General features: G+C 35.1%; 1 protein-coding gene across 1 annotated transcript in view; it reads right to left on the bottom strand.

Annotated features, from left to right (window-relative positions):
* The window catches only part of LOC121039922 (disintegrin and metalloproteinase domain-containing protein 18-like), a 162896-nt gene that overhangs the window by 36954 nt on the left and 98329 nt on the right, over positions 1-27613 (bottom strand). Inside the window, exons 14-15 of the mRNA XM_040490381.1 lie at positions 25301-25490; positions 7474-7554 (exon numbers count right to left, since the gene is read on the bottom strand). Of these exons, the coding sequence (XP_040346315.1) occupies positions 7474-7554; positions 25301-25490 (271 nt within the window). The remainder of the gene's footprint in view (positions 1-7473; positions 7555-25300; positions 25491-27613) is intronic.

Raw genomic sequence — 27613 nt, 5'->3', positions numbered from 1 at the left:
GGCCGCATAGGAGGACGCTGGGCTCATCGTGTCCTGCTGATCACTTAGATTCCGCCTACACCTGCCTAAATAAACCAGAAAACCAGCAGAAGACAAGCAGAACAGATTCTCTGGAGCCAAGCACAGACGAGAGGCCCACGGAGAGGGTAGGAAAGGAGGAGAGGCGGTGCTCGCTACACGGACTGGCGGGAGGGAGCCGGGGGGGGAGGGGCAGCCCGCCAGCCAAGCAGAGACCCCGAGTCTGGCTTGCAAAAGAGAAGGGGCTGGGCGGAGTGTGTTGGGACAGCAAGCGGGATTTAACATCTGGAAGGTTATAAGTTAACAGCTCTGCTCAGAGAACCGGAGGGCTGAAGGACAATGGGAGGGAGAGTTATTGAACCCCGGAGGACAGAGCTCAGCTTGGCGGGGAACAAAGGCACTCGCCAGCACCTTCTCCCTCGCCCCTCCCAAGGGACCGGTTCCTGTCAGGGAACTAGCTTGCACCACGCAAACACCCAACGCTGTGCTTCTGCAGATCCATCCCTCCAGTGGTGGGTCTGACTCCCTCCCGCTGCCACAGGGCCCCTCCAGAAGCAGATCACCAAAGGATACAGAGCAGAGCCTGCCCCTCCTGCCTCCATGCACCTTGCCAATCCACCCCGCTAATATGCCAGCCAGATCCCCAGCACCACAAGCCTGGCAGTGTGCAAGTAGCCCAGACAGGCCACGCCACCCCACAGTGATTCCTGCCCCTAGGAGAGGGAAAGAGAAAACACACACCAGTCTGACTCTGGCCCCAGTGGTGGGCTGGGGGCAGACATCAGGTCTGACTGCGGCCCCACCCACAAACGCATGTAATTCAATACAGCACAGGGGAAGTGCCCTGCAGTTCCACACCACTCCAGAGACTATCCAAAATGACGAAACGGAAGAATTCTCCTCAAAAGAATCTCCAGGAAATAATGACAGCTAATGAACGGATCAAAAACGATTTAAACAATATAACAGAAAGTGAATTTAGAATAATAGTCATAAAATTAATCGCTGGGCTTGAAAACAGTATAGAGGACAGCAGAGAATCTACTGCTACAAAGATCAAGGGACTAAGGAACAGTGAGGAGGAGCTAAAAAATGCTATAAACGAGCTGCAAAATAAAATGGAAATGACCACGGTTCAGAGTGAAGAGGCAGAGGAGAGAATAGGGGAACTAGAATATAAAATTATGGAAAAAGAAGAAGCTGAGAAAAAGAGAGATAAAAAAAAAGGAGTATCAGGGGAAAATTAGAGAACTAAGTGATGCACTAAAGAGAAATAATCTACACATAATTGGTGTTACAGAGGAGGAAGAGAGAGGGAAAGGTGCTGAAGGTGTACTTGAAGAAATAATAGCTGAGAACTTCCCTGATCTGGGGAAGGAAAAAGGCATTGAAATCCAAGAGGCACAGAGAACTCCCGTCAGACATAATTTGAAACGATCTTCTGCATGACATATCATAGTGAAACTGGCAAAATACAGGGATAAAGAGAAAATTCAGAAAGCAGCTAGGGAAAAACATGCTCTAACATATAAAGGAAGACCTATAAGACTCGTGACTGATCTCTCTACTGAAACTTGGCAGGCCAGAAACGAATGGCAGGAAATCTTCCATGTGATGAACAGAAAAAATATGCAGCCAAGAATCCTGTATCCAGCAAGTCTGTCATTTAGAATAGAAGGAGAGATAAAGGTCTTCCCAAACAAACAAAAACTGGAGGAATTCGTCACCACTAAACCAGCCCTCCAAGAGATCCTAAGGGGGATCCTGTGAGACAAAGTACCAGAGATATCGCTACAAGGATGAAACCTACAGACATCACAATGACTCTAAACCCATATCTTTCTATAATAACACTGAATGTAAATGGGCTAAATGTGCCAACCAAAAGAAATAGGGTATCAGAATGAATAAAAAAACAAGACCCATCTATTTTCTGTCTACAAGAGACTCATTTTAGACCTGAAAACCTTCAGATTGAAAGTGAGGGGATGGAGAACTATCTATCAGGCTACTGGAAGTCAAAAGAAAGCTGGAGTTGCCATACTTATATCACACAAACTCGACTTTAAATTAAAGGCTGTAACAAGAGATGAAGAAGGGCATTATATAATAATTACAGGGTCTATCCACCAGGAAGAGCTAACAATTATAAATGTGTATGCACCAAATACAGGAGCCTGCAAATATATAAAACAATCACAAACATAAGCAACCTTATTGATAAGAATGTGGTAATTGCAGGGGACTTTAACACTCCACTTACAGAAATGGATAGATTATCTAGACACATGGTCAATAAAGAAACAAGGGCCCTGAATGAGACATTGGATCAGATGGACTTGACAGATATATTTAGAACTCTGCATCCCAAAGCAACAGAATATACTTTCTTCTCAAGTGCACATGGAACATTCTCCAAGATAGATCACATACTGGGTCACAAAACAGACCTTCTTAAGTATACAAGAATTGAGACCATACCATGCATACTTTCAGACCACGATGCTATGAAGCTTGAAGTCAACCACAGGGAAAGATGTCAGCAACCTCCAAAACATGAGGTTAAAGAACACCCTACTAAAGAATGAGTGGGTCAACCAGGCACTTAGAGAAGAAATTAAAAACTATATGGAAACAAACGAAAGTGAAAATACAACAATCCAAACGCTTTGGGACGCAGCGAAGGCAGTCCTGAGAGGCAAATACATTGCAATCCAGGCCTATCTCAAGAAACAAGAAAAATCCCAAATACAAAATCTAACAGCACACCTAAAGGAAATAGAAGCAGAACAGCAAAGACAGCCTAAACCCAGCAGATGAAGAAAAATAATAAAGATCAGAGCAGAAATAAACAATAGAATCTAAAAAAACTGTAGAGCAGATCAACGAAACCAAGAGTTGGTTTTTTGAAAAAATAAACAAAATTGATAAACCTCTAGCCAGGCTTCTCAAAAAGAAAAGGGAGATGACCCAAATAGATAAAATCACGAATGAAAATGGAATTATTACAACCAATCCCTCAGAGATACAAACAATTATCAGGGAATACTATGAAAAATTATATGTCAACAAACTGGACAACCTGGAAGAATGGACAAACTCCTAAACACCCACACGCTTCTAAAACTCAATCAGGAGGAAATAGAAAGCTTGAACAGACCCATAACCAGCGAAGAAATTGAATCAGTCATCAAAATCTCCCAACAAATGAGGGTCCAGGACCAAATGGCTTCCCAGGGGAGTTCTACCAGACGTTTAAAGCAGAGACAATACCTATCCTTCTTAAGCTATTCCAAAAACTAGAAAGGGAAGGAAACTTCCAGACTCATTCTATGAAGCCAGTATTACTTTGATTCCTAAACCAGACAGAGACCCAGTAAAAAAAGACAACTACAGGCCAATATCCCTGATGAATATAGATGCAAAAATTCTCAATAAGATATTAGCAAATCGAATTCAACAGCATATAAAAAGAATCATTCACCATGATCAAGTGGGATTCATTCCTGGGATGCAGGGCTGGTTCGACATTCGCAAATCAATCGATGTGATACATCACATTATAAAAGAAAAGATAAGAACCATATGATCCTGTCAATCGATGCAGAAAAGTCATTTGACAAAATTCAGCATCCATTCTTAATAAAAATCCATGAGAAAGTCGGGATAGAAGGATGATACTTAAAGATCATAAAAGCCATTTATGAAAAGCCCACAGCTAACATCATCCTCAATGGGGAAAAACTGAGAGCTTTTTCCCTGAGATCAAGAACACGACAGGGATGTCCACTTTCACCGTTGTTGTTTAACATAGTGTTGGAAGTTCTAGCATCAGCAATCAGACAACAAAAGGTAATCAAAGGCATCAAAATTGGCAAAGATGAAGTCAAGCTTTCACTTTTTGCAGATGACATGATATTATACATGGAAAATCCGACAGACTCCACCAAAAGTCTGCTAGAACTGATACATGAATTTAGCAAAGTTGCAGGATACAAAATCAATGTACAGAAATCAGTTGCATTCTTATACACTAATAATGAAGCAACAGAAAGACAAATAAAGAAACTGATCCCATTCACAATTGCACCTAGAAGCATAAAATACCTAGGGATAAATGTAACCAAAGATGTACAAGATCTGTTTGCTGAAAACTATAGGAAGCTTATGAAGGAAATTGAAGAAGATATAAAGAAATGTAAAAACATTCCATGCTCATGGATTGGAAGAATAAATATTGTCAAAATGTCAATACTACCCAAAGCTATCTACACATTCAATGCAATCCCAATCAAAATTGCACGAGCATTCTTCTCGAAACTAGAACAAGCAATTCTAAAATTCATATGGAACCACACAAGGCCCCGAATAGCCACAGTAATTTTGAAGAAGACCAAAGCAGGAGGCATCACAACCCCGACTTTAGCCTCTACTACAAAGGTGTAATCATTAAGACAGCATGGTATTGGCACAAAAACAGACACATAGGCCAATGCAATAGAATAGAAACCCCAGAACTAGACCCACAAACATATGGCCAACTTATCTTTGACAAAGCAGGAAAGAACATCCAATGGAAAAAAGACAGCCTCTTTAACAAATGGTGCTGGGAGAACTGGACAGCAACATGCAGAAGGTTGAAACTAGACCACTTTCTCACACCATTCACAAAAATAAACTCAAAATGGATAAAGGACCGGAATGTGAGACCGGATACCATCAAAACCTTAGAGGAGAAAGCAGGACAAGACCTCTCTGACCTCAGCCGTAGCAATTTCTTACTTGACACATCCCCAAAGGCAAGGGAATTAAAAGCAAAAATGAACTATTGGGACCTTATGAAGATAAAAAGCTTCTGCACAGCAAAGGAAACAACCAACAAAACTAAAAGGCAACCAATGGAATGGGAAAAGATATTTGCAAATGACATATCAGACAAAGGGCTAGTATCCAAAATCTATAAAGAGCTCACCAAACTCCACACCTGAAAAACAAATAACCCAGTGAAGAAATGGGCAGAAAACATGAATAGACACTTCTCCAAAGAAGACATCCGGATGGCCAACAGGCACATGAACAGCTCAACGTAGCTCCTCATCAGGGAAATATAAATCAAAACCACACTCAGATACCACCTCACGCCAGTCAGAGTGGCCAAAATGAACAAGTCAGGAGAGTATAGATGCTGGAGAGGATGTGGAGAAATGGGAACCCTCTCTCACTGTTGGTGGGAATGCAAATTGGTGCAGCCACTCTGGAAAACAGTGTGGTGGTTCCTCAAAAAATTAAAAATAGACCTACCCTATGACCCAGCAGTAGCACTGCTAGGAATTTACCCAAAGGATACAGGAGTGCTGATGTATAGGGGCACTTGGATCCCAATGTTTATAGCCGCACTCTCAACAATAGCCAAATTATGGAAAGAGCCTAAATGTCCATCAACTGATGAATGGATAAAGAAATTGTGGTTTATATACACAATGGAGTACTATGTGGCAATGAGAAAGAATGAAATATGGCTCTTTGTAGCAATGTGGTTGGAACTGGAGAGTGTTATGCTAAGTGAAATAAGCCATACAGAGGAAGACAGATACCTTACGGTTTCACTCTTATGTGGATCCTGAGAAACTTAACAGAAACCCATGGGGGAGGGTAAGGAAAAAAAAAGGGGTTAGAGTGGGAGAGAGCCAAAGCATAAGAGACTATTAAAAACTGAGAACAAACTGAGGGTTGATGGGGGGTGGGAGTGAGGGGAGGGTGGGTGATGAGTATTGAGGAGGGCACTTTTGGGATGAGCACTGGGTGTTGTATGGAAACCAATTTGACAATAAATTTTATATTGGAAAAAAATAATAAAACAAAAATGAAAAAAACAAAAAACCCCTAATCATGTGGATAATTTATAAATAACGATGAAAGTAGAGAAAAATAATTTAGAAATAATTCAAACTGAAAACCTCTTTTGTGTAAATAGCCACTCAGCTAAAATACTGACAAGAAATTTATTTCACTGGACCTTTCCAGACTTTTAACAGCTATTTTTCTAATTTTTATACAAATAAACTTAAGCCTAAAAATAAATAAAGAAAGAAAGAAAGAACAACACTACAATAACTGCCAATATTTCACAATAATATGTCTAAGCCACTACATGTTCTTAAAATTTGAACTAAAGTTGGAAATTATAGAGTTGTAAATCAACTCTATAAATTGTAAATAATAAAGTTGCCTATCTGTTGACATGTCATTGGGAAGTAAACAGAGCTTCTCCTAGATTTAGATTTTCCTTGACATGTTAATTTTAATTGTGAAACTAACAAATAGTGAAAATTCTTAAAATAAATACAGAAGTCTAATCTTACTTATTTTAATGTCATTTTTCATAGTGAAAAATTTTATTAAAAATACAAAAGTGTAAATAAAATAAAAATGGCAGTAGATGAAGAAAATAAATTTGTGTCCAAGAAAACAGTATCAATAATCTATAATCTCTAACTTTGTTTTGAGATTTAATAAAAATCATTAAGACTAAAGACTTATAATGGAAAGTTAAACAAAGAAAAACAAAAGATCAGAACAATAACTATATAGAAAATAAAAAACAAAACATTAAATATAGTTATTCTCCTTGTTAACAACCTATAGAAAATTAAAGATAATGCAAAAAGCATTTTATATATATTCTAAATCCAAACAATTTAAAAATTATAAAATTGAATCCTATAAGTTTGGTAAATTTGAAATAACTTTTATAATGTTGAACTCTCTTACACTGATTTTCTTTTAGGAAAAATAATTTAAAAATAACCAGAACTATAAATTAAAGAAGTAAAAATTAAACATAAATGTGACAGCAAATTTGTATTATTAGATTAAGATAGGTAAGCAGTTGGGAAGAAATAAAAATTTTTGCATAAGGATACATTTCCTATTAGAAATCTCTTCATAGGAACAATCAGAAAATTCACTAATGTATCAACATGGTTTTAAGTGTACTCTGTATAAAATATTATATAGCCATAAATTTTAATTATTAAGAGATGAGGGAGAACACAATATATTCATACTTATATTTATTTTATATGAATTTTATATAAATATGAATTTATATAAGTAAATTTTTATTTATAAGTAAATTATTTATGTTTATAAGTACATATTTATAAGTAAAGCATGAACTTGTTGTCATAAGAAAAGAATAAATGTTTTTCATTTAAACACGTTTTTAATTCATAAGTTGTGGGTGCTTACAATAAATTCAACACATGTAGTACAATATATTTAACAGTCTTTGAATTAGCTTCACTGATATTCTTTATATTGATTAACTATTTCTGGACCAGGTCAGATTAAAAGTAACCTAGAGTCTCCATTCTCCCAAATAAGATAATTTTTTTACTTTTAATTACCCACAAAAATAACATTTAACTTAGAACTATAAAAAAAGTTACTTACTCCATTTCCTCTGCATTTTGTAGCAGCATTACAGTTATATTCCATCAAGTGAACTTTTTTGCAGGTTTTATTTATACAATACTAAAGTAAAACACAGATAATATTTCATAATCATTCATACATTTGATATAACATGAGAAAAGAATTATTTCTTATATGTCTAATTTGAGACTTTTTATTCCATATTACTCTCATTTGGGTACAAAAAGTCTAGCATTCCAATACAAAATCTAAATAATCAATTAAAGAAAAATAACTTGGGTGTTTGCCTTGACATAGTTTTTTTGTAATAATGTAATATAATTTGGCCTTTAGGAATTAAAATGAGAATCTCCATAAGGGAGATTTTCTATATTATATTAATATTCTGTTATAAATAATTGATTAGTGTTAATGATTTGTGCCCTCAAAACTTGGAACGTAATTCATTAATTTTGTTTTGGTTTCAAATGTAAGTGAATATTTTGGATTATAAATTATCATGAATCTTTGTTATAATATTGATAAGAATAGTTTGTCAAAAGAAATATTTTAACTTCATTTGTAACCATTGTAAAACCCTTGTTCCATAAAAATGGGTAATCCAGTGGTAATTAGTCACCAGTATATGTAACTTTTGCTTCCTTTACCATTTTATATTTTGTTAACTGGCCTCCTGGCTTATGTTCTTTTATTTTATTTTAAAAAGCACTATAAATTATAAGTAATACACAAAAATATGAATATATCTAATAAGAATAAAAATTTGTTTTTGCAATTATTTCCTGAAAATTAACATATACCCAATACATAAAGTTGCATATGCAAGCCTACATTTGCCTCCTCTTTTCAATATATTTGAAATTCTAGCCAGTGCAATTAGGTGATAAAAATAAATAAAAGGCATACAAATTACTGAGAAAGAAGTAAAAAGAAGTAAAATAATCTGTTTGCAGATGACATAATTGTACATATAGAAAACTCTAAAGACTCCATAAGTAAAAAGCTTGTCAGAACTAATCAAAAAAAGTAAATTTGTGGAATAAAATATTAACATACAAAAATCAAATGTATTTCTGTACAGTAACAATGAACATTTTTTTAATTAAGAAAACAATTCCAATTATAACAGTATAAACTATTATTAACCAACTAAACTAAACAAGATGATAAATGATATGTATGCTGAAAACTACCAAGAAATGCTGAAAAAAATCAAAGAAGGCCTAAAGAAATGGAAAGATACCCATTCATACCCGTTCATGGACTGAAAGACATAATACTGTTAAGATGTTAATGCTATCCAAAACAATTTACAAATTCAATGTAGTCTCTGTTAAAATTCTAATGACACTTTTTCATAAATAAAAAATCCATCCTAAAACAATTTCAAGGGACTTCAAATTGCCAAAACAGACTTACAGAAGGACAAAGTGGGATAACTCATGCTTCTTGAGATCAAAACTTTCTACAAAGCTACAGCAACTAAAACAATGTGGTCATGGAGTAAATTCAGGCATTACTGATGAATGGAATATATTAGACAGTTAAGAAATAAATCCTCTCATATATGGTCAAATAATTTTCAAGAAGTCTGCCGAGTCCGTTCAATGACAAAGGACAATGTTTTCAACAAATGATTCTGGGATATTGGATATCCACATGCAAAAGAATGAAATTAGACCCTTATACCATCTGCAACAACTAACTCAAGATGTATTGAAGACCTAAAGAACTAAATGATAATACTCTGAGAAGACACAGGGAAAATCTTCATAACATTAATTTGGAAACATGTTTTTGGATGTGATACCCAAACGACAGGGAACAAACAAGAAAACAGATATACTGGACTTAATAAAAATTAAAAGGACTTTTGTCTGCAAAAGACATTATCAAGAGACTTAAAAGGCACCCACGGAATGGAAGGAAATATTAAAAAATCATTACCTGGTAAGAGATTAATATCCAGAGTTTATATTAAGGATTGGTATACAAGTATATATTAAGGATTCCTTAAACTCAAGAACAACAACGAAAACCAACACCAAATTAAAAATGGGCAAAAGACACAAATAAACATTTATTTGAAGAAATTTATTTGAAGAAATAATAGCTGAAAACTTCCCCTAATCTGAGGAAGGAAACAGATATCCAGATCCAGGAAGCACAGAGAACACCCATCAGAATTAACAAAAGCAGACCCACACGAAGACATATTGTAACTAAATTTGCAAAATATGATGACAAAGAAAAAAATTTAAAAGCAGCAAGACTAAAGAAATTAGTCACTTATAAGGGAAAACCCATAAAACTAGCAGAGTTTTCAACAGAAATTTTGCAAGTCGGAAGGTTGTGGCATTTTATATTCAAAGTGCTGAATGGGAAAAATCTGCAGCCAAGAACACTTTATACAACAAGGCTGTCATTCAGAATAGAAGGAGAGATAAAGAGTTTCCCAGACAAACAGAAACTAAAGTAGTTCATGACCACTAAACCAGCCCTGCAAGAAAAGGGGATTCTTTAAATGGAAAGGAGAGACCAAAAGTGACAGTATAGAGGTAGGAAACACAAAAGCAGTAAAAATGAAAATTTTTATTAAAAATAAGTGAAGGAACTCATGCATAAAAAAAGAATATAAAATATAATAACATATACCTAAAACAAGAAGGAGTCAGGAGAAAAGAATGGGTTCAAACTTAACAATCAACTTAATATAGACTGCTATGTGCAGAAGAAGTTATATACAAACCTAATGGTAACCATATATCAAAAGCCACTAACAAATATTTAAAGAATAAAGAGAAATAAATCCAAATATATCACTAAAGAAAGTCAGCAAAACATGAAAGACAAAAAACATCAGAGAAAATCTTCAGAAACAACCACAAAACAAGTAATAAAATAGCAATAAACATATTTACCAATAATTAATATGAATGTTAATGGACTAAACCCTCTAATCAAAAGACATACAGTGACAGAATGGATTAAAAAAAGAACACACATTTATATGCTTCTTACAAGACATATATTTTGTTTTATTTTTAAAATGTTTTTATTTATTTTTGAGAGAGAGGGAGAGAGGGAGAATGAGTAGGGGAGGGGCAGAGAGAGAGGGAGACACAGAATCCAAAACAGGCTCCAGGCTTGGAGCTGTCCACACAGAGCCCAACACCGGGCTCTAACTTGTGAACCACGAGATCATGACCTAAGCAGAAGTTAGATGCTTACCTGACTGAGCCTCCCAGGCACCCCAAGAGATATATTTGAGATCTAAAGACATATACAGATAGAAAGTGAGAAGATGAAAAAACATCTATCATGCAAACAAATGTCAGAAAAAAAAAGCCAAAGTAGCAATATTTATATTGGAAAACATAGACATTAAATCAAAGACTGTAACAAGAGACAAGGAAGGACACTATATAATAATAAAACATACAATCCAACAAGAAGATATAACAATGGAAAATATGCACCCAACATAAAAGCACCCAAATACATAAAACTTAATAACAAACATAAGGGAACTAATCTATAATAATACAATAATAGTAGGAGACTTTTGCACCCCACTTACGCTGATGGACATAGCATGCAAATAGAAAAACAAGGAAACAATGGCTTTGAATGATGCACTGGACTACATCAATTCAACATATATATTCAGAACATTCTATCTTGAAACAGCAGAATACACATTCTTTTCAAGCACAAATGGAACATTCTCCAGAATAGATCACATACAAATAGAAGTTTGCATTAGCCCACAAAACAAACTTCAACAAATTCAAGAAGGTCAAAGTCATACCCTGCATCTTCTCTGACCACAAAGCTATGAAAGTAGAAGTCAATCACAAGAAAAAATTTGGAAAGAATACAAATATATGGAAGTGAAATAACATGCTACTAAACAATGAATTAATCAACCAGGAAATCAAAGAAGAAATAAAAATGTACATGGAAGCAAATGAGAATGAAAACACCACATCCCAAAACCTAGGATGTAGAAAAAGCATTTCTTTTTTTTTTAAGTTTTAGTTTTTATTCTTGAGAGAGAGACAGATACAGCATGAGTGGGGAAGGGTTAGAGAGAGAGAGAGGGAGACATAGAATCTGAAGCAGGTTCCAGGTTCTGAGCTGTCAGCACAGAGCCTGACACAGGGCTCAAACTCACGAACCATGAAATCATGACCTGAGCCGAAGTCAGGCAATGAGCCACTGAGCCACCCAGGCACCCCCAGAAAAAGCATTTCTAAGAGTGAAGTTTATAGCAATACAGGCCTACCACAAGAAGCAAGAAATATCTCAAACAACCTAAGCTTATACCTGAAGGCGCTAGATAAAGAACAACAAAAGAGGACTCAAGCCAGCAGAAGGAAGGAAATAACAAAGATTAGAACAGAAATGAATGATACGGAAACAAGCAGACAAACAACAACAACAACAACAACAACAACAACAACAGCAGCAGCAACAAAAAAATAAAACCAGGAACTAGTTCTTTGAAAATCAATAAAATTGATGAGCATCTAGCAAGAATTATCAAGAAAAAAAGAGAAAGAACTCAAGTAAATAAAATCACAAATGAGAGAGGACAAATAACAACCAGCACCAAAGAAATACAATTGCAAGACACTACTTGCAACTACTAGTACTACCAACAAAGTGGTCAGCCTAGAAGAAATGGATATGTTCCTAGATACAAATCCACTGTGAAAAGTGAAACAGAAGAAAAAGAAAATTTGAATGGATCAATAACCAGCAAAGAAGTTAAGTCAGTCATAAGAAAAATCCCAACAAACAAAAGTCCAGATCAGATGGCTTTACAGGCCAACATTACCCTTACATCAAAACCAGATAAGGGCATTACTAAAAATGAGAACTACAGGATAATATCCTTGATGAAAACAGATCCAAAAATTCTCAACAAAATACCTGTGAATCAAATTAAACAATTAATTTAAAAAATCATTCATCACTAGTAAGAGAAAGTGAGTTCATTGTGATACAATTTAAAAGCAGATTACACCATCCACCTACTTTACACATGCAAACTACATTTATCCCCAAAGTTTCCAAATTCTCATCCATTATAACACTATCAAAGTTTATTTCTTCACCTGAATTAGCTCCAGCTGTGGATTAGATTCCTGCCTATATTTCACTGAGTACAGCTCTTCCATCTGTAGTCTGTGAAACTAGAACTATCTGTCCCCAACACCACCAATATACAAGAGTACAGCAGGCATAGGATAATTTGTATAGATATTTCTATTCAAAAAGGGCAAGGAGATGGCACATAAAAAGGAATCACTAGTCCATAGCAGTTTCTCGAATAGGTTTCAAGGTGTGTGCATCATCATATTTGGCTCTTGATTCTACCCTCTGAGATCTTGTTTTGTTGTCCTAGTATTCCTTTCTTTTTCATAAAAAGTAGCACATGTTTACAGCTGAGCAACTGTCTCAACCTGTTTCCAACCAGTAGAATTTGAGAAGTCCAACATCCTCTTTACTATTTACTATTCTTTGTCCCTATCATTCTTGCTGGCAGTGTGTCTGGTGATATTTCACAAAAACTGTGCAGACCACTTGTGAATCTCATTGGAGTTCATTCCATTACACAAAAGCCACACTCACAACTCTCTTCAAAATAAGCTTTTCTTTACCTTGGGCTTCTGTTGATATGGCTGAAAGACAAAACTCTAAAGCTTTTGGAGGCCAATTTTTTTTTTTTACAGAATCTGAGGGGAACACCTTTAATTTCTAAACATCCTTTGATGTTTTTGAAGTCTTATGTTTGTACAGTCTCAGTTTTGGCTCCATTTTCCTGATAGTTCTTGGAAATCATTTAATTTTGCATTTTTTTACTGTGTGAAGAGGTTGGGAACTTTCAGAATAATTGAGTCATGGTTGCATTTTGTTTAACAATTATCTAAATTTACTACTTTCCTCTCGTATTTTATTACAAGGATCAAGAAGAAGCCAGTCTAGATCACCAAGTTCATTAGGTACATGTTCTGCTTTTCACATACTGTAAAAGAAAATGTGCTAGGTTTTCTGCCCCTTAACAAAATGGGTCCTTCCTTTTCCAGTTTTGAGTAATGTATTCCCATTACCTGTTGAGCCCTCAACATCAATTTTCTCAAAGTTGAGAGTTCTAGATGTCTATTTCAGGCAATTTGAGCTTCATCTATCATGGCTTTCAAAATTCTTCTGGCCCCCACATACTACCTGTTTATACACCCACAACTACATTCTTAGTTATTTGAGACAACTGCACCATATTTCTAGGTGCCAAAATCTCTATTACTTATATATTACTGTGTAACATATTATCCACAGAATTAATAGCATTAAACAACACACATATATCATATCAGAGTTTCTGTATGTAGGTCAGGAATCCGGGTATATCTTAGCTAGGTTCCCTTTTCAGTCTCTTACAAAGCCATAATCAAGGTATTATCTGGGGCTGTTGTCTCATCTGAAAGTCTAACTTGGAAGGATTCTCTTCATAGCTTGCTCATGTGGTTTTTGGAAGAATTCAATTTCCTGCGGGCTGTTAAATTGAGGGTCTTACTGCTTCACTGGCTCATCATTGCTTTTCCATGTGTGCTTCTTCATCATAGTAGCTTGTTTTAGCAAAGCAAGCAATCTGAGAAGGCGAGAGAGAGAGTGCATGCAAAACAGAAGTCATTCTTTTTTAACCTAATCTTCTGAGTGACATCCTATAACTTTTGCCATAGAAGCAAGCCACTATATCCAGCCCAAATACAAAGGAAGATTACAAAAAGGAATGAATACCAGAAAGTGGGATCATTGGAAACATTTTAGAAGCTGTCTATCACAAGAAGCACTTTCCCCAAGGGAATAAGAATTGGCTAGGACTTCTGTAAGATGGTGGTATATGAACATCCTGAAACCACATCCTTTCATGGAGATACCAACTCTACAGTGACATATGGATCATACCTCTGAAAAAGATTTGAAAACTAGATGAACTGCCTCTCCATAACAAATGATACAAAGACCATATCAAAATGGGTAGGAAGGCAGAGATGTGATCTCACCAAAAACTGCCCTGTCATGGCATCACATAATAGGATTTCATCAGTCTGGTGTTTCTCCTGGAGGAGCAAGGAGTTGGTGCCTCTACATTAATCATCCAAACCTTTGGGATCTGCACTGGAAACATGAGCCCCCAAAATGTATGGCTTAGAAAACCAAAGAGGCTGATGTCCAAGGGACACAAAGTTCTATACAAACCCAAGATTTACTTTTTAAAGAATTTACATATGGTCTCACTCAACCAAAATCCAACAAAAACAAGCAAGCAAACAAACAAGCAATCTCCTAGTAGTTTGAAAAGCATTGTGAGCATATGCGAAAGAGATTCATATGTTAATTTAAAAGTCTCTGGTGAAGGAGCAAGGGACAACTGAAACTTTCCCTGAGTCAGAGGCACTGGTAGGTACCATTTTTGTACTCTGTACCTACCCTGTTATCCCAGGGGGGAAATTCAGATACACCCCTTCCCTCCACCTTACTAAGACAGAAAAGGCCAGCATTCAAGTTCTATCCTACTGCTTACTGAAGTCTGGTTGTGTAGTTGCAGTAATTCCCCTCTAATTGGCTGGGGCAGGTGAACAAGAGCAGTTGTGGCCTTCTCATGTTCACTAGATAAAGCCAGCGAGCATGGACAAATGTGACACTCCTCTGCTTTATGGCTGGGGCTGGTAAGCAAGGAGCTGTGGAATTCTCCCACTTCCAGACGAAAGCCATCATACACACACAGAGAAGGACCCTCAGCTGCATCCTGAGCCATAGAAATGTGCAGTTAAGACACATTCTCACTACACTTCACTGCACCCAGGTTACTACACAAACAGACTGAAATGCAATACCAGTCTTCCTGTGGAAATGACTTATTTACAAGTATGGAGCTTGTAGTCACTGCACCCAGGTTACTACACAAACAGACTGAAATGCAATACCAGTCTTCCTGTGGAAATGACTTATTTACAAGTATGGAGCTTTAGGCTGAGGGACAGTCTTCAAATTTCCTCCACATGTAAAGGGCTGAACCACTCACAGGAAATGTAAGCAGGGATACACCATCCTTGTGCACACCCTGGACCTCACTATAGGTCAAAGATACCTCCCAGAAAAGAGCATATGTACTTATCTGCTACCTCAACTTTTGCAGCTGTCCCCCAAAGGACACTTCCAGATCTCCTGGACTGGACACCAGCAGGGGTTATAATTGCAATCCCAGAGGACTGAATATATGTTCATATTTTACACATTTACCTAGGGGTCTGGTTTCCAATCAGCCTGAAACTACGTACTCAATGAGATTCCTCATATACTGGGAGGTCTTGGCACACCCTCAAAAATAAGAACAAATCAAGAATAAATCAGGTGGTTAGATAATCACAAAGGTTTGAAAGATAATCAAGAGCTAGGGTAAGGTTGAACAACAAAGTTTATCACCTACACAAAGCCACTCCTTCAAGACTGATAGAAGTAACTATTTTATATTTAACACACAGAAACAAATACAGAGAGTTAAGCAAAATTAGGAAATATAGAACTATGACCTAAAAGAAAGAACAGGAAAAAAATAAAAGACTCCTTAAAGATATAAAGATAAGTAACCTACCAGATAAGGGATTCAAATTAATAGTTTCAATGGATTCAAATCACTAAACTTGGGAGAAGAATGGATGAGCATAGTGAGAATGTCAATAAAAAGAAAATATAAGAAGTACCACCAACAACAACAAAAAGTCATAAAGTGAAGCATACAATAACTAAAAATTTCACAAGAGATTTTAATAGCAGACTTGGTGAAGCAGAAGAATGGATTAGCAACCTGGGAGACAAAGCAATGGACTCATCCAGACAGAACAGCAAAAAGAAAAAAAAAGAACTTTAAAAAATGAAAAAACAAACAAACAAACAAACTAAAGAGACCTTTGGAACAACATAAAGCAGAATAATAGTTGCATTATTGGTGGCCAGAAAGAGAACAGAGAGACAAAGAGACAGAAACCAATGGAAATTTTTCCTAACTAGGGAAAGAAAGCAGAAATCTAGGTGCAGAAAGCTCATAGAGTTCCAAATAAGATGAACCCAAAGCACTCCACACCAAGGCACATAATTAAAATGACACAGCAATTGCACTACCAGGTATTTACCCAAAGAATATAAAAATACTAATTCAAAGGGATACATGCACCCCAGTGTTTATAGCAGCATTATTTACAATAGCCAAACTATGGAAACAGCCCATGTGTCCATCAACAGATGAATAAAGATGTGGTAAGTATATACAACTGAATATTATGCAGACATCAAGAAGAATAAAATTTTGTCATTTGCTACAATGTGGATATAGCTAGAGAGTATTATGCTAAAATAAGTCAGAGAAAGATAAATACTATATGATTTCATTCATATGTGGAATTTAAGAAACAAAACAGATGATCATAGGGGGAAAAAGAGAGAGAGAGGCAAAACAAGAAAAAGACGTTTAACTACAGAGAACAGACTGATGGTTATTAGAGGAGAGGTAGGTGGGAAGATGGGTTAGGTGATGAGGATTAAGGAGGGCACTTGTGATGAGCGCTGGGTGTTGTATGTAAGTGTTGAATCACTAAACCAAACACCTGAAACTAATATTACACTGTATGTTAACCGGAATTTAAATAAAAACTTAAAAACAAACAAACAAAAAAACTAAAATAAAATGCCAAAAGGTAAAGAGGAGAATCTTTTTTAAAAATTTTTTAAAAGTTTTATTCATTTTTGAGAGACAGAGAAAACGGAGTATGAGCGGGGGAGGGACAGAGAGAGCGGGTGTCACAGAATCCAAAGAAGACTGAGCCCATGTGGCACAGAGCCTGACACGGGGCTCAAACTCATTGACTGCAAGATCATGACCTGAACCGAAGTCGGACACTCAACTGACTGAGTCACCCAGGCACCCCGGTAAAGAGGAGAATCTTAAAAGAAGCAAGAGAAAAACAAATTGTTATGTACATAGAAAACATCATTCATTAGCTGTCAGCAGATTTCTCAGCAGATGTATTTTTCAGGCCATAAGGAAGTGGCATGACATTCAAAGTGCTGAAAGGAAAAAACTTCCATCCAAAAATATTGTAACCATCAAGATTATCATTCAGAATTGGAGAAATGATAAAGAGTTTTAAAGACAAGCAAAAGCTAAAGGAGTTTGTCATTACTAAACCATCCTTGCAGGAAATGCTAAGGAGAATTATTTAAACTGAAATAGGAAAACATACAGAAGTAAAAAGCTCACTGCAAAAAAAATAAATATAATAAGGGTAGTCAATAAAGCTACTATGAATTTGAATAGATAAAAGTAGTAAAATTAACTAAAGCTGCAATACTTAGTTAAGGGATACATATAATAAGAAGATGTAAAATGTGACATCAAAAACATAAAATATATACAAAATACAGCATTTGTGCTTGACAAAAATGCTCAACAAGTAGGAATAGATGGAACATACCTCAACATCAAAAAGGCCAAATATGAAAGACCCGCAGCTAATATCATTCTTAGTGGAGAAAAACTTAGAGCCTTTGCCTTAAGGTCAGTCATAGACAAGGATGCCCAGTTTCATCATTGCTCTTTAAAATAGTACTGGAAGTCTTAGCCTCAGCAATCAGACAACAAGAAGAAATAAAGAAATAAAAGGCATCCAAATTATCAAGGAAGAAGTCAAAATTTCAGTATTCACAGATGATATAACACCCTATGTAGAAACCCCCCCCAAAAAAATTGCTTAAACTAATATATGAATTCCAGGATATAAAATGAATGTACAGAATTTGATTGCATTTCTATACACCAATAATGAAGCAGCAGAAAAAGAAACCAAGGAATTGATCACACTTACAATTACACCAAAACAATTAGATACCTAGGGAAAAAAATGTAACCAAAGAGGTGAAAGGTTTGCACTCTAAAAACTATAGAACATTTATAAAATAAATTGAGGAGAATACAAAGAAATGGAAAAGCATTCCATGCCCATGGATTGGAAGAACATTGTTAAATGTTTCTTCTACTCAAAGCAATCTACACATTTAATGCAATCCCTATCAAAATATCACCAGCATTTTTGCATAACTAGAAGAAACAATTCTAAAATTTGTATGGAACCACAAAAGACTCTGAGTAGCCAAAGAAAAACAAAACTGGAGGCATCACAATTCCAGATTTCAACCTATATTACAAAGCTGTAGTCATCAAGACAGTATTATACTGGCACAAAAGCAGACATATAGATCAATGTAATGGCATAGAAAACCCATAAATTGACCCACAGCTATACAGTCAACTGATATTTGACAAAGCAGGAAATAATATCCAATGGAAAAAAAAGTCTCTTCAACAAATGGTGTTGGGAAAACTGAATGGTAACATGCAGAAGAATGAAACTGGACCATTTTCTTACAACATACACAAAAATAAATCCAAAATGGATAAAAGACCTAAATGTGAGACAAGAAACCATCAAAACCTTAGAGAACACAGGTAGCAACCTCTTTGACCTCAGCCAGAGCAATTTCTTACTAGACACACCATAGGAGGCAAGGGAAATGAAAGCGAAAGTGAACTACTGACTTCATCAAGATAAAAAGCTTCTCCATAGCAAAGGAAACAATCAACGAAGCTAAAATGCAGCTTACAGAAGGGAGAAGATATTTTCAAAGAACATGTCTGATCAAAGGTTAGTATCCAAAACCTATAAAGAACTTATCAAACTCAACACCCAAAAAACAAATACCCCAGCTAAGAAATGAAGATATGAATAGACACTTCTCCAAAGAAGATATCCAAATGGCTAACAGACACAAGAAAAGATGCTCAACATCACACATCATTAGGGAAATAGTAATGAAAACCACAACGAGATATCACCTCACACCTCACACTGTCAGAATGGCTAAAATTGGCAACACAAGAAACCACAGGTGTTGGTGAGGATACAGAAAAAGGGGAACCCTCTTGTACTCTTGGGAATGCAACCTGGTGTAGTCATCCTGAAGAACAGCATGGGGATTCCTCAAAAAGTTAAAAATAGAACTATCCTACCATCCAGCAATTGCACTGTAGGTATTTGCCCAAAAGGTAAAAATTACACATTGAAAAGGGTACATTCACCTCAACGCATATAGCACCATTATCAAAAATAGCCAAGCTATGGAGAAAGCCCAAATGTCCATCAACTGATGAATGGATAAAGAAGTGGTATATATATAATGGAATATTACCCAGCCATCAAAAAGAATGAAATCTTGCCATTTGTAATGACATGGATGGAGCTAGAGTATATTATGCTAAATGAAATAGGTCAGAGAAAGACAAATACCAATAATTTCACTCATATGTGGAAATAAAGTAACAAAACACATGAACATATGGGGGGGTAGAAAGAGGGAAACAAACTATGAGAGACTCTTAAAGTTATAGAATAAACTGAGGGTTGATGGAGGGAGGTGGGTCGGGGATGGGCTGGATGGGTAATGGGTATTAAGGAGGGCACTTGTTATGATGAACACTGAGTGTTGTATGTAATTGATAAATCACTGAATTCTACTCCCGAAACCATTATTGCACTCACTGTATGTCAACTCACTAGAATTTAATTAAAAATTTGAAAGAAAAAAACATAATATATGGGGAGCAAAATTTAGAGTTTTGGAATGTATTCAGATTTAAGCTGCTATACATAGGAGGATAGATGTAAAACTCATGGTTACCACAAGACAAAAATTTATAGTAAATACACAAAGAAAATGAGAAAGAAATGTAAACATAACACTTAAGAAATTCATCAAAACACAGAGGCAAGAAAACAGGAAAAAAAGACACAAGCTACAATAACAGCCAGAAAACAATGAACAACATGGAAATAAGCACATATGCATCAATATTTACTTTATTTGTAAATGGACTAAATATTTAATCAAGACAGAGAGTGGCTGAATGGATAAAATAACAAAACACATCTATATATTGCCTACGTGGCACTTACTTTAGAAGCAAGGACACATGCATACTGAAAATGAAGGAATAGAAAAAGACAGCTCATGCAAATGGAAACAAGAAGAAAGTTGGTATAGCTACATTCATATCAGACAAATAGACTTTTGTTATTTTTTAATTTTAATTCCAATGTTGTTAACATACAGTGTTATATTAGTTTCATTTGTACAACATAGTGATTCAACAGTACCATATATTACTCAGTGCTCATCAAGATAAGTATAGTCTTAACAGACAAATAGACTTTTAAACAAAGACTACTAATAAAAGACAAAAAGAGACACTATATAATGATAAAAGTGTCAATCAAGCAAGAAGACATATAAACATATATGCACCCAATATGCACCAAAAAAAACATGAAGCAAGTGTTAATAGAACTAAAAGGAGAAATTGACAGAAATACAATAAGAGTATGACACTTTAACATCCCACTAAAATCAATGAATAGATCATCAAGACAAAGAATAAAAAAGGAAACTTTAGCATTAAACATTATATAGACCAGATGGACTTAATAGATACATAGAGAATATTCCATCCAAAAGGAGAATAAACATTTTTCTCAAGTGCATATGCAATATTCTTTAGGATAGATCACATGTTATGCCATGAAATAAGACTCAGTAAAGTTAAGAAGATTGAAATCATATTAAGCATCTGTTCTGGCCATAATGGTATGAAACCAGAAATCAATCACAAGAATAAAACTGGAAAAAAACACACATACATGGAGATTAAACAACATGATACTTTAAAATTTTAAAAATCCCAATAAACAAATAATTACAGAAATACTGCTTACCAAAATGTATGGGATGGTGCAAAAGCAGTTATAAGAGGGCAGTTTATAGCAATATAGGCTACCATAAGAAACAAGAGAAATCTCAAACAATTTAGCTTTACACATAAAGGAACTAGAAAAAGAAGAACAAACGAAGGCTGAAGTTAGTAGAAGGAAGGAAATAATAGAGATCAGAGCTGAAATAAATGAGCTAGAGACTAAAATGACAATAGAAAATATTAATCAAACTAAGAGTTAGTTCTTTGGAAATATAAACAAAATTGGCTAATATTTAGTTAGACTCACCAAGAAAAAAAGAGTGTTCTTGTGTAGATGAAATCAGATATGAAAGAGAAGTTACAACTGCTATCACAGAAATACAAAGGATCATAAGAGAATATTAGAACCAATTTTACACCAATATATTGGACAGCCTAGAGAAAATGTATAAATTCTTAGAAACTTATAATGTGTCAACAGTGAATCATAAATAAATAGAAAATCTGAGTATCAATTACAAGTAAGAAATTTGTTCAGTTAAAAAAAAAAAATACCATCAGCAAAAAGTTCAGGACCAAACATCTTCACTGGTAAATTCTATCAAACATTCAAAGAAGATTTAATACCTATCCTTTTCAAACTCTTCCAAAATTGTATAGGAAACACTTCCAAATTCAGTTTATAAGGCCAAAATTATCCTGATCCTAAAACCCGACAAAAACACAAGAAAAGAAATTTGTGGGTCAATAGCTCTGGTGAACATAGATGCAAAAATCCTCAATAAAATGTTGGCAAACTGAATTCAACAAAACATTAAAAGGATTATATAACATGATCAAAGTGGGATTTATTCCAGTGATGTAGGGATGGTTCACCATCAGCAAATCAGTTAGCATGATATACCAAATTAACAAAAGAAAAATAATATAATCATCTTAATAGATGCAGAAAAAGAATTTGATAAAATTCATCATTCATTTATGATAAACAAAACTCCCAACAGAGTATCTATAGACGGTACATACTTCAACTTAATAAATTTCATATATTACAAACCTACAGCTAATACACTCAATGATGAAAAGCTGAAAGTTTTACCTCTAAGATCAAGAACAAGACAAGAATGAACACTCTCCCCACTTTCAGTCAACACAGTTTTGGAAGTCCTAGCCACGGCAATTAGATAACAAAAAACAAAAGACATTCAAAGTGGAAAGGAAGAAGTAAAACTATTTATAGATGACATGATATTATATATAGAAAATCCTAAAGACTCCACTACAAAACTGTTAGAACTAATAAAGGAATTCAGTAAGGTTACTGGATAAAAAAACCAACATAAAAAACCTGTTGCATTTCTACATACAACTATCGGAAAGAGAAATTTAAAAATCCCATTGACAATTGCATCAGAAAGAATAAAATACCTAGGGATAAATTTAACCAAGGAGGTGAAAGTCATATACATTAAAAACTACAGTTTCATTGATAAATGAAATTGAAGACACAAATAAATGGAAAGATATTCAGGGCTCATGCAGTAGAATAATTAATATTGTTAAAATATCAATACTGCCCAAAGCAATCTGTAGATTAAATTCAATCCCTATCAAAACTCCAAAGGCATTCATCACCAAAATGGAAACAAAAACAACTCTAAAATTTGTATGGAACCACAAATGACACTGAACAGACAAAGCAATTCTAAAAAAGAAGGACAAGGCTGGAGATACCATGTTTTCTATTTTCAAACTAGACTAAAGAGCTACCACAAGTAAAACAGTGTGGTACTGGAATCAAAATAGGCATATAAACCAATGGAACAGCATAGGGAGCTCAGAAATACAACCGGGTATATGTTGTCAATTAATTTACAAAGGAGACAAAAATATAAAATAGTAAAGTACAGTGTCTTCAAGAAGATATTGGGAAAACTGGACAGCTACATGAAAAAGAATAAAACTGGACTGCCATCTTAACATGCATAAGGATTAAATCAAAATATATTAAAGACTTGAATGTAATATTTGAAACCATAAAATTTCTAGAGTCTTAAAGATTTTATTTGGAATCTGACATCAAAGGAAAGAGGAGTAAAAATGAACATGGGACTACATAAAACTAAAAACATTTTGCACAGTGAAAACTAAAATGCAACCTATTGTAAAAACATATTTTCAAATCATATATACAATAAAGGGCTCATACCCAAAATATATAAAGAATTCATGCAACTCAATAACAGAAAAACAATCCAATTAAAGAATGAACAAAGGATTGAAGACATTTTTCCAAAAAAGATATACAAATAGCCAAAGGGGACATGAAAAGAGGCTCAACATCACTACTCATCAGAGAAATACAAATCAAGACTACAATGAGGCATCACCTTACAATTGTCAGAATGGCTAGAATCAAAAAGACAAGAAATAATGAGTGCTGGTGAAGCTGTGGGGAAAAGGGATATCTTGTGCACTGTTGGGAATATAAATTGGTGTATCCCTTATGAAAAATAGTATGGAGTTTCCTCAAAATATTAAAAAATAGGACAACCATATGATCCATCAATTCCACTACTGGATATCTATCTGAAGAAAATAAAAAACTTTAATTCGAAAAGATATGTGCAGCCTTCTGTTCACTGCAGCATTATTAACAATACCCAAGATATGGAAGCAACCCAAATGTCCTACCATAAATGAGTGGATAAAGAAGATGTGGTATATATATATATATATATATATATATATATATATATATATATACAATGAAATACTAGTTAACCACAAAAAAAGAAGCAAATCTTGATATTTGTGATAACATGGATGAAAGTTAAGGGTATCATGCAAGTGAAATAATTCAGAGATAGAAAGACAAATACCATATGATTTCATCTGTATATGGAATCTAAAAACAACAACAACAACAACAACTAAAAACAAAACAAAAAACCCGAAACAATCAAAATAAAACTCAGACTTACAGTCACAGAACAGATTGGTCATTGTCAGAGGAGAAGGGATTGAGTAGAGAAAAAGAGATGAAGGAGATTAAAAAGTACAAGCATAGAGGTATGAAATAAGTCTTAGGGATATAATACACAGCATGAGGAATATAGTAAAAAATGTATTAACACTGTAGGTGACAGATGACAACTAGACTTATTGTGGTGATTATTTCACAATGTGTATAATGTCTAATTATTATGTTGTACACCTGAAACTGATAAAAAATTTATTTCAAATATACCTCAATAAAAATGAACGAACATAAGGCATAAAATAAAAAAAAAAGAATTGGCTAATTGATTCACCTTTTCAAGGTTTCATTTTATTTTTAATTAAGCAAGTAAATTTGTTATTTACATGTAGCACACTGATGCATAATTGCTGCTTTAAATCTTAGTTGCCTTATATTTTCTGGAATGTGTGCACTTGTATTTCCAAATTGACTAATAGCCTCTGAGCCATTTTTGTTCTCCCTTTATTTTATGACTATATGAGTACAAATGCTCATATGTATGTATATATGCGTATGGACAGAAACTTGTACACCACCATAACTATGCTTCCCTGGTATAGACTTAATTTGGTTCTTTCAAACTTCTCATACTTATACTTTGACCATACATGTAAAAAGATGGTTTAGCAGGAAACATTGAAAACTCAGAATTTTATGACTAAAAGTTGTTAGAATTCAGAGATATAGTAAAAAAAATCACCTGTCAGTTTAGTGGAATGCTGTGCTTACATATATATTTTTTTCATATAAGGATCGACAAGTTGCAACTTCCAAAAAGCAAAGTTATTGGATAACCAAGGCCTAGTTTAATTATCTTTTCAATATTGTATGGGAAGTAAGTTGCAGCACCAGGTTCAAATCCATTCAATATACTGTGATAGTAATCATGGAATATAGTATTTGATAATTATGTAATTTAACACAGCTAAATAGAAATGAACATATTTTGTTACCATTTGTGCCCCACAAACAGTGCCATCAGCAATATAGGAATAATCTCTTTCATCTGATTTCACTGATGACCCAGTGGCTATAGATATGCATACATGCCCTTGAATGTATGAATAAACTGCAGGTTGAACATCATTTTTATAAGTATTCTTATGTGGCCAAACACAAGCTAATTTTCCACAGAGAACATCCCTGAAATGAAAAACAGAAAATTCCTTATCATTTTGTCTTTTAATGATACCATGTTCCAAATAAATATTGTATTACTTGATTGACAACATAAATATTATTTAATTGATGGTATAAAAATTTGCCAGAAAAAAATGACAAGATAACATTATCCTTTGGTGCCCACCAACAGAATGCAATCTTATTGATTAGCACTGGAACCGAATTGAATACTGTATGCTGAACACAAATTTGCAGTCATGACTTCATTTCCTATTTCAGAACTCAACTTTTTGTCTAGCCTCCAGTTGACCTAGAGCACTCATCATATTTTACCATATTCTTTAGGAAAATTCATCACCTGCCTCCACTTTGATATAGCTTAGCCAGTCTGGTCATTGGTTACCCAACATTTCCTGAAAGCAGCTGATTGCATTTATTAACTCTATTTATGTATCTTTTGAACCCCTTTTGTTTATTTCCACCATCCCTGGTATGAACCTTAGTCAATACATCTCTATAGTATACAGACTCTTCATGCTAATCCTTTCAGTAGTTCTGGACTTCTCTCTTGAGAATTAAGGAACTTTGAGATCCCCTTTGTGCCACAAGCATTCCAAACATTATCCCATGAACAGTTTATTTAGCCAGACGTACTCATGACCCAGTATGGAATACACTGCAGGTGCACGACCTGTCAAGATGCCAAATACTACGTTGTATGTGCTTGCTGTTATCAGACAAATTGCAAAAATAAAAGAGGCTTGAGCCAGGAGACCAGTGCTTTGCCTCCTAGAGAGTAACCTATCCCTGAATAGAATACTGGCTTCTCTAAGACTTACAATATCCCTAGACTATGCCCTAAAAAGTAATCTATGTCACTTCTTGCTCTTGGAATCACTCAAATCTATCATTTCTCATTTTCAATGGAAACAACTATTCTTAACTTTGATATAATCTTGCCAAGCATGCCATTAGTATTTCTTTAAAAGTGTTCCCTTAGAAAATTTTATTCATTTTTCCTGAAAGACCATGTTGGGTTCTTTAATATAACAGGGATTAGTTTCATGGTACCAGGTGAAGATTCAAGTGAAGTTGAGAGCCAAAATCTAAATCTCTTTTCAAGCTTTTCTCCTTTCCAGCCTAATGTGTCTATCTTAGTTGTAGATACTTCTTTTGGTTGTGGTTCTACTCTCTTTCCATGGAATATATCTTAAACCAGCTTTGCACATAGTAGGTCTCTTTCTAGTTTGGCCATTGAGTACAGACACTTCCTCCACAATCTATTCTCTCAAAATTTGCATTTATGGCTGAATTCTTGGAACTAACAGGCTCTTCTTTTCTGGAAAGGAATCACAGTTGTCTTAGCACAGATGAATTGTGCTAATGAATTCCAGTCTCATCTAGTGATTTTATTTCAGGAAAATATAAGTATTATAATTTCAGATGAAATATGGATAAGTCATGCTTGCTAGAGTTTCACAGTTTCTTCCATCTTTTTTGTTCATATTTTCACAAATAATCTTACTTAGATGAAGTGCAGCCAACATGCCTTCTTGTCAACAGGGAAAGAGATTTAAGCATGTCTGTTTACCACCACCTCCTATTTTTGTTGGCATCCACTGTGGTGTAACTCAGCCTGATCACTGCTGCTCTGTAATTGTATTTAACATGATGTGACTCATAATATCTTGTCTTTTAGAGATTATACAGGGTCTCCTTCTGAGATCTCCCCTCATCAGTATTCACTTTGTGATCCCAGACATAGTCTTTTAATTCTGCATCTTCTACATGTCATACTTTGAAGAGAGACAGGGCCTAAAGTTGCGTGGTCGAGAGACTTACAGAGCAGGGGGCTAAGACTCTCCAGGAGGCGAAGCACTGGTCTCCTGGCTCAAGCCTCTTTTATTTTTGCAACTTGTCTGATAACAGCAAGCACATACAAGATCATATTTGTCATCTTGACAGGTCGTGCACCTGCAGTGTATTCCATACTGGGTCATGAGTACGTCTGGCACCAGATAAAACATTCTTATCCCTGGCCTGGTGCCGTTTTATGTCCTTCTGGAGAGAACATGCAGTCCCAGTGGCTTTCCACCTGGGAATGGAACTGCTCTCACTTCCTTGCTGCTCCGTCCCTTTCCTTC

The sequence above is a fragment of the Herpailurus yagouaroundi genome, unplaced genomic scaffold (genome assembly GCF_014898765.1).
Source record: "Herpailurus yagouaroundi ecotype Mexico unplaced genomic scaffold, PumYag 28, whole genome shotgun sequence".
NCBI classification, from domain to species: domain Eukaryota; kingdom Metazoa; phylum Chordata; class Mammalia; order Carnivora; family Felidae; genus Herpailurus; species Herpailurus yagouaroundi.
Note: the sequence above shows the minus strand (reverse complement) of the source record. Positions and strands in the feature narration are given on the sequence as shown.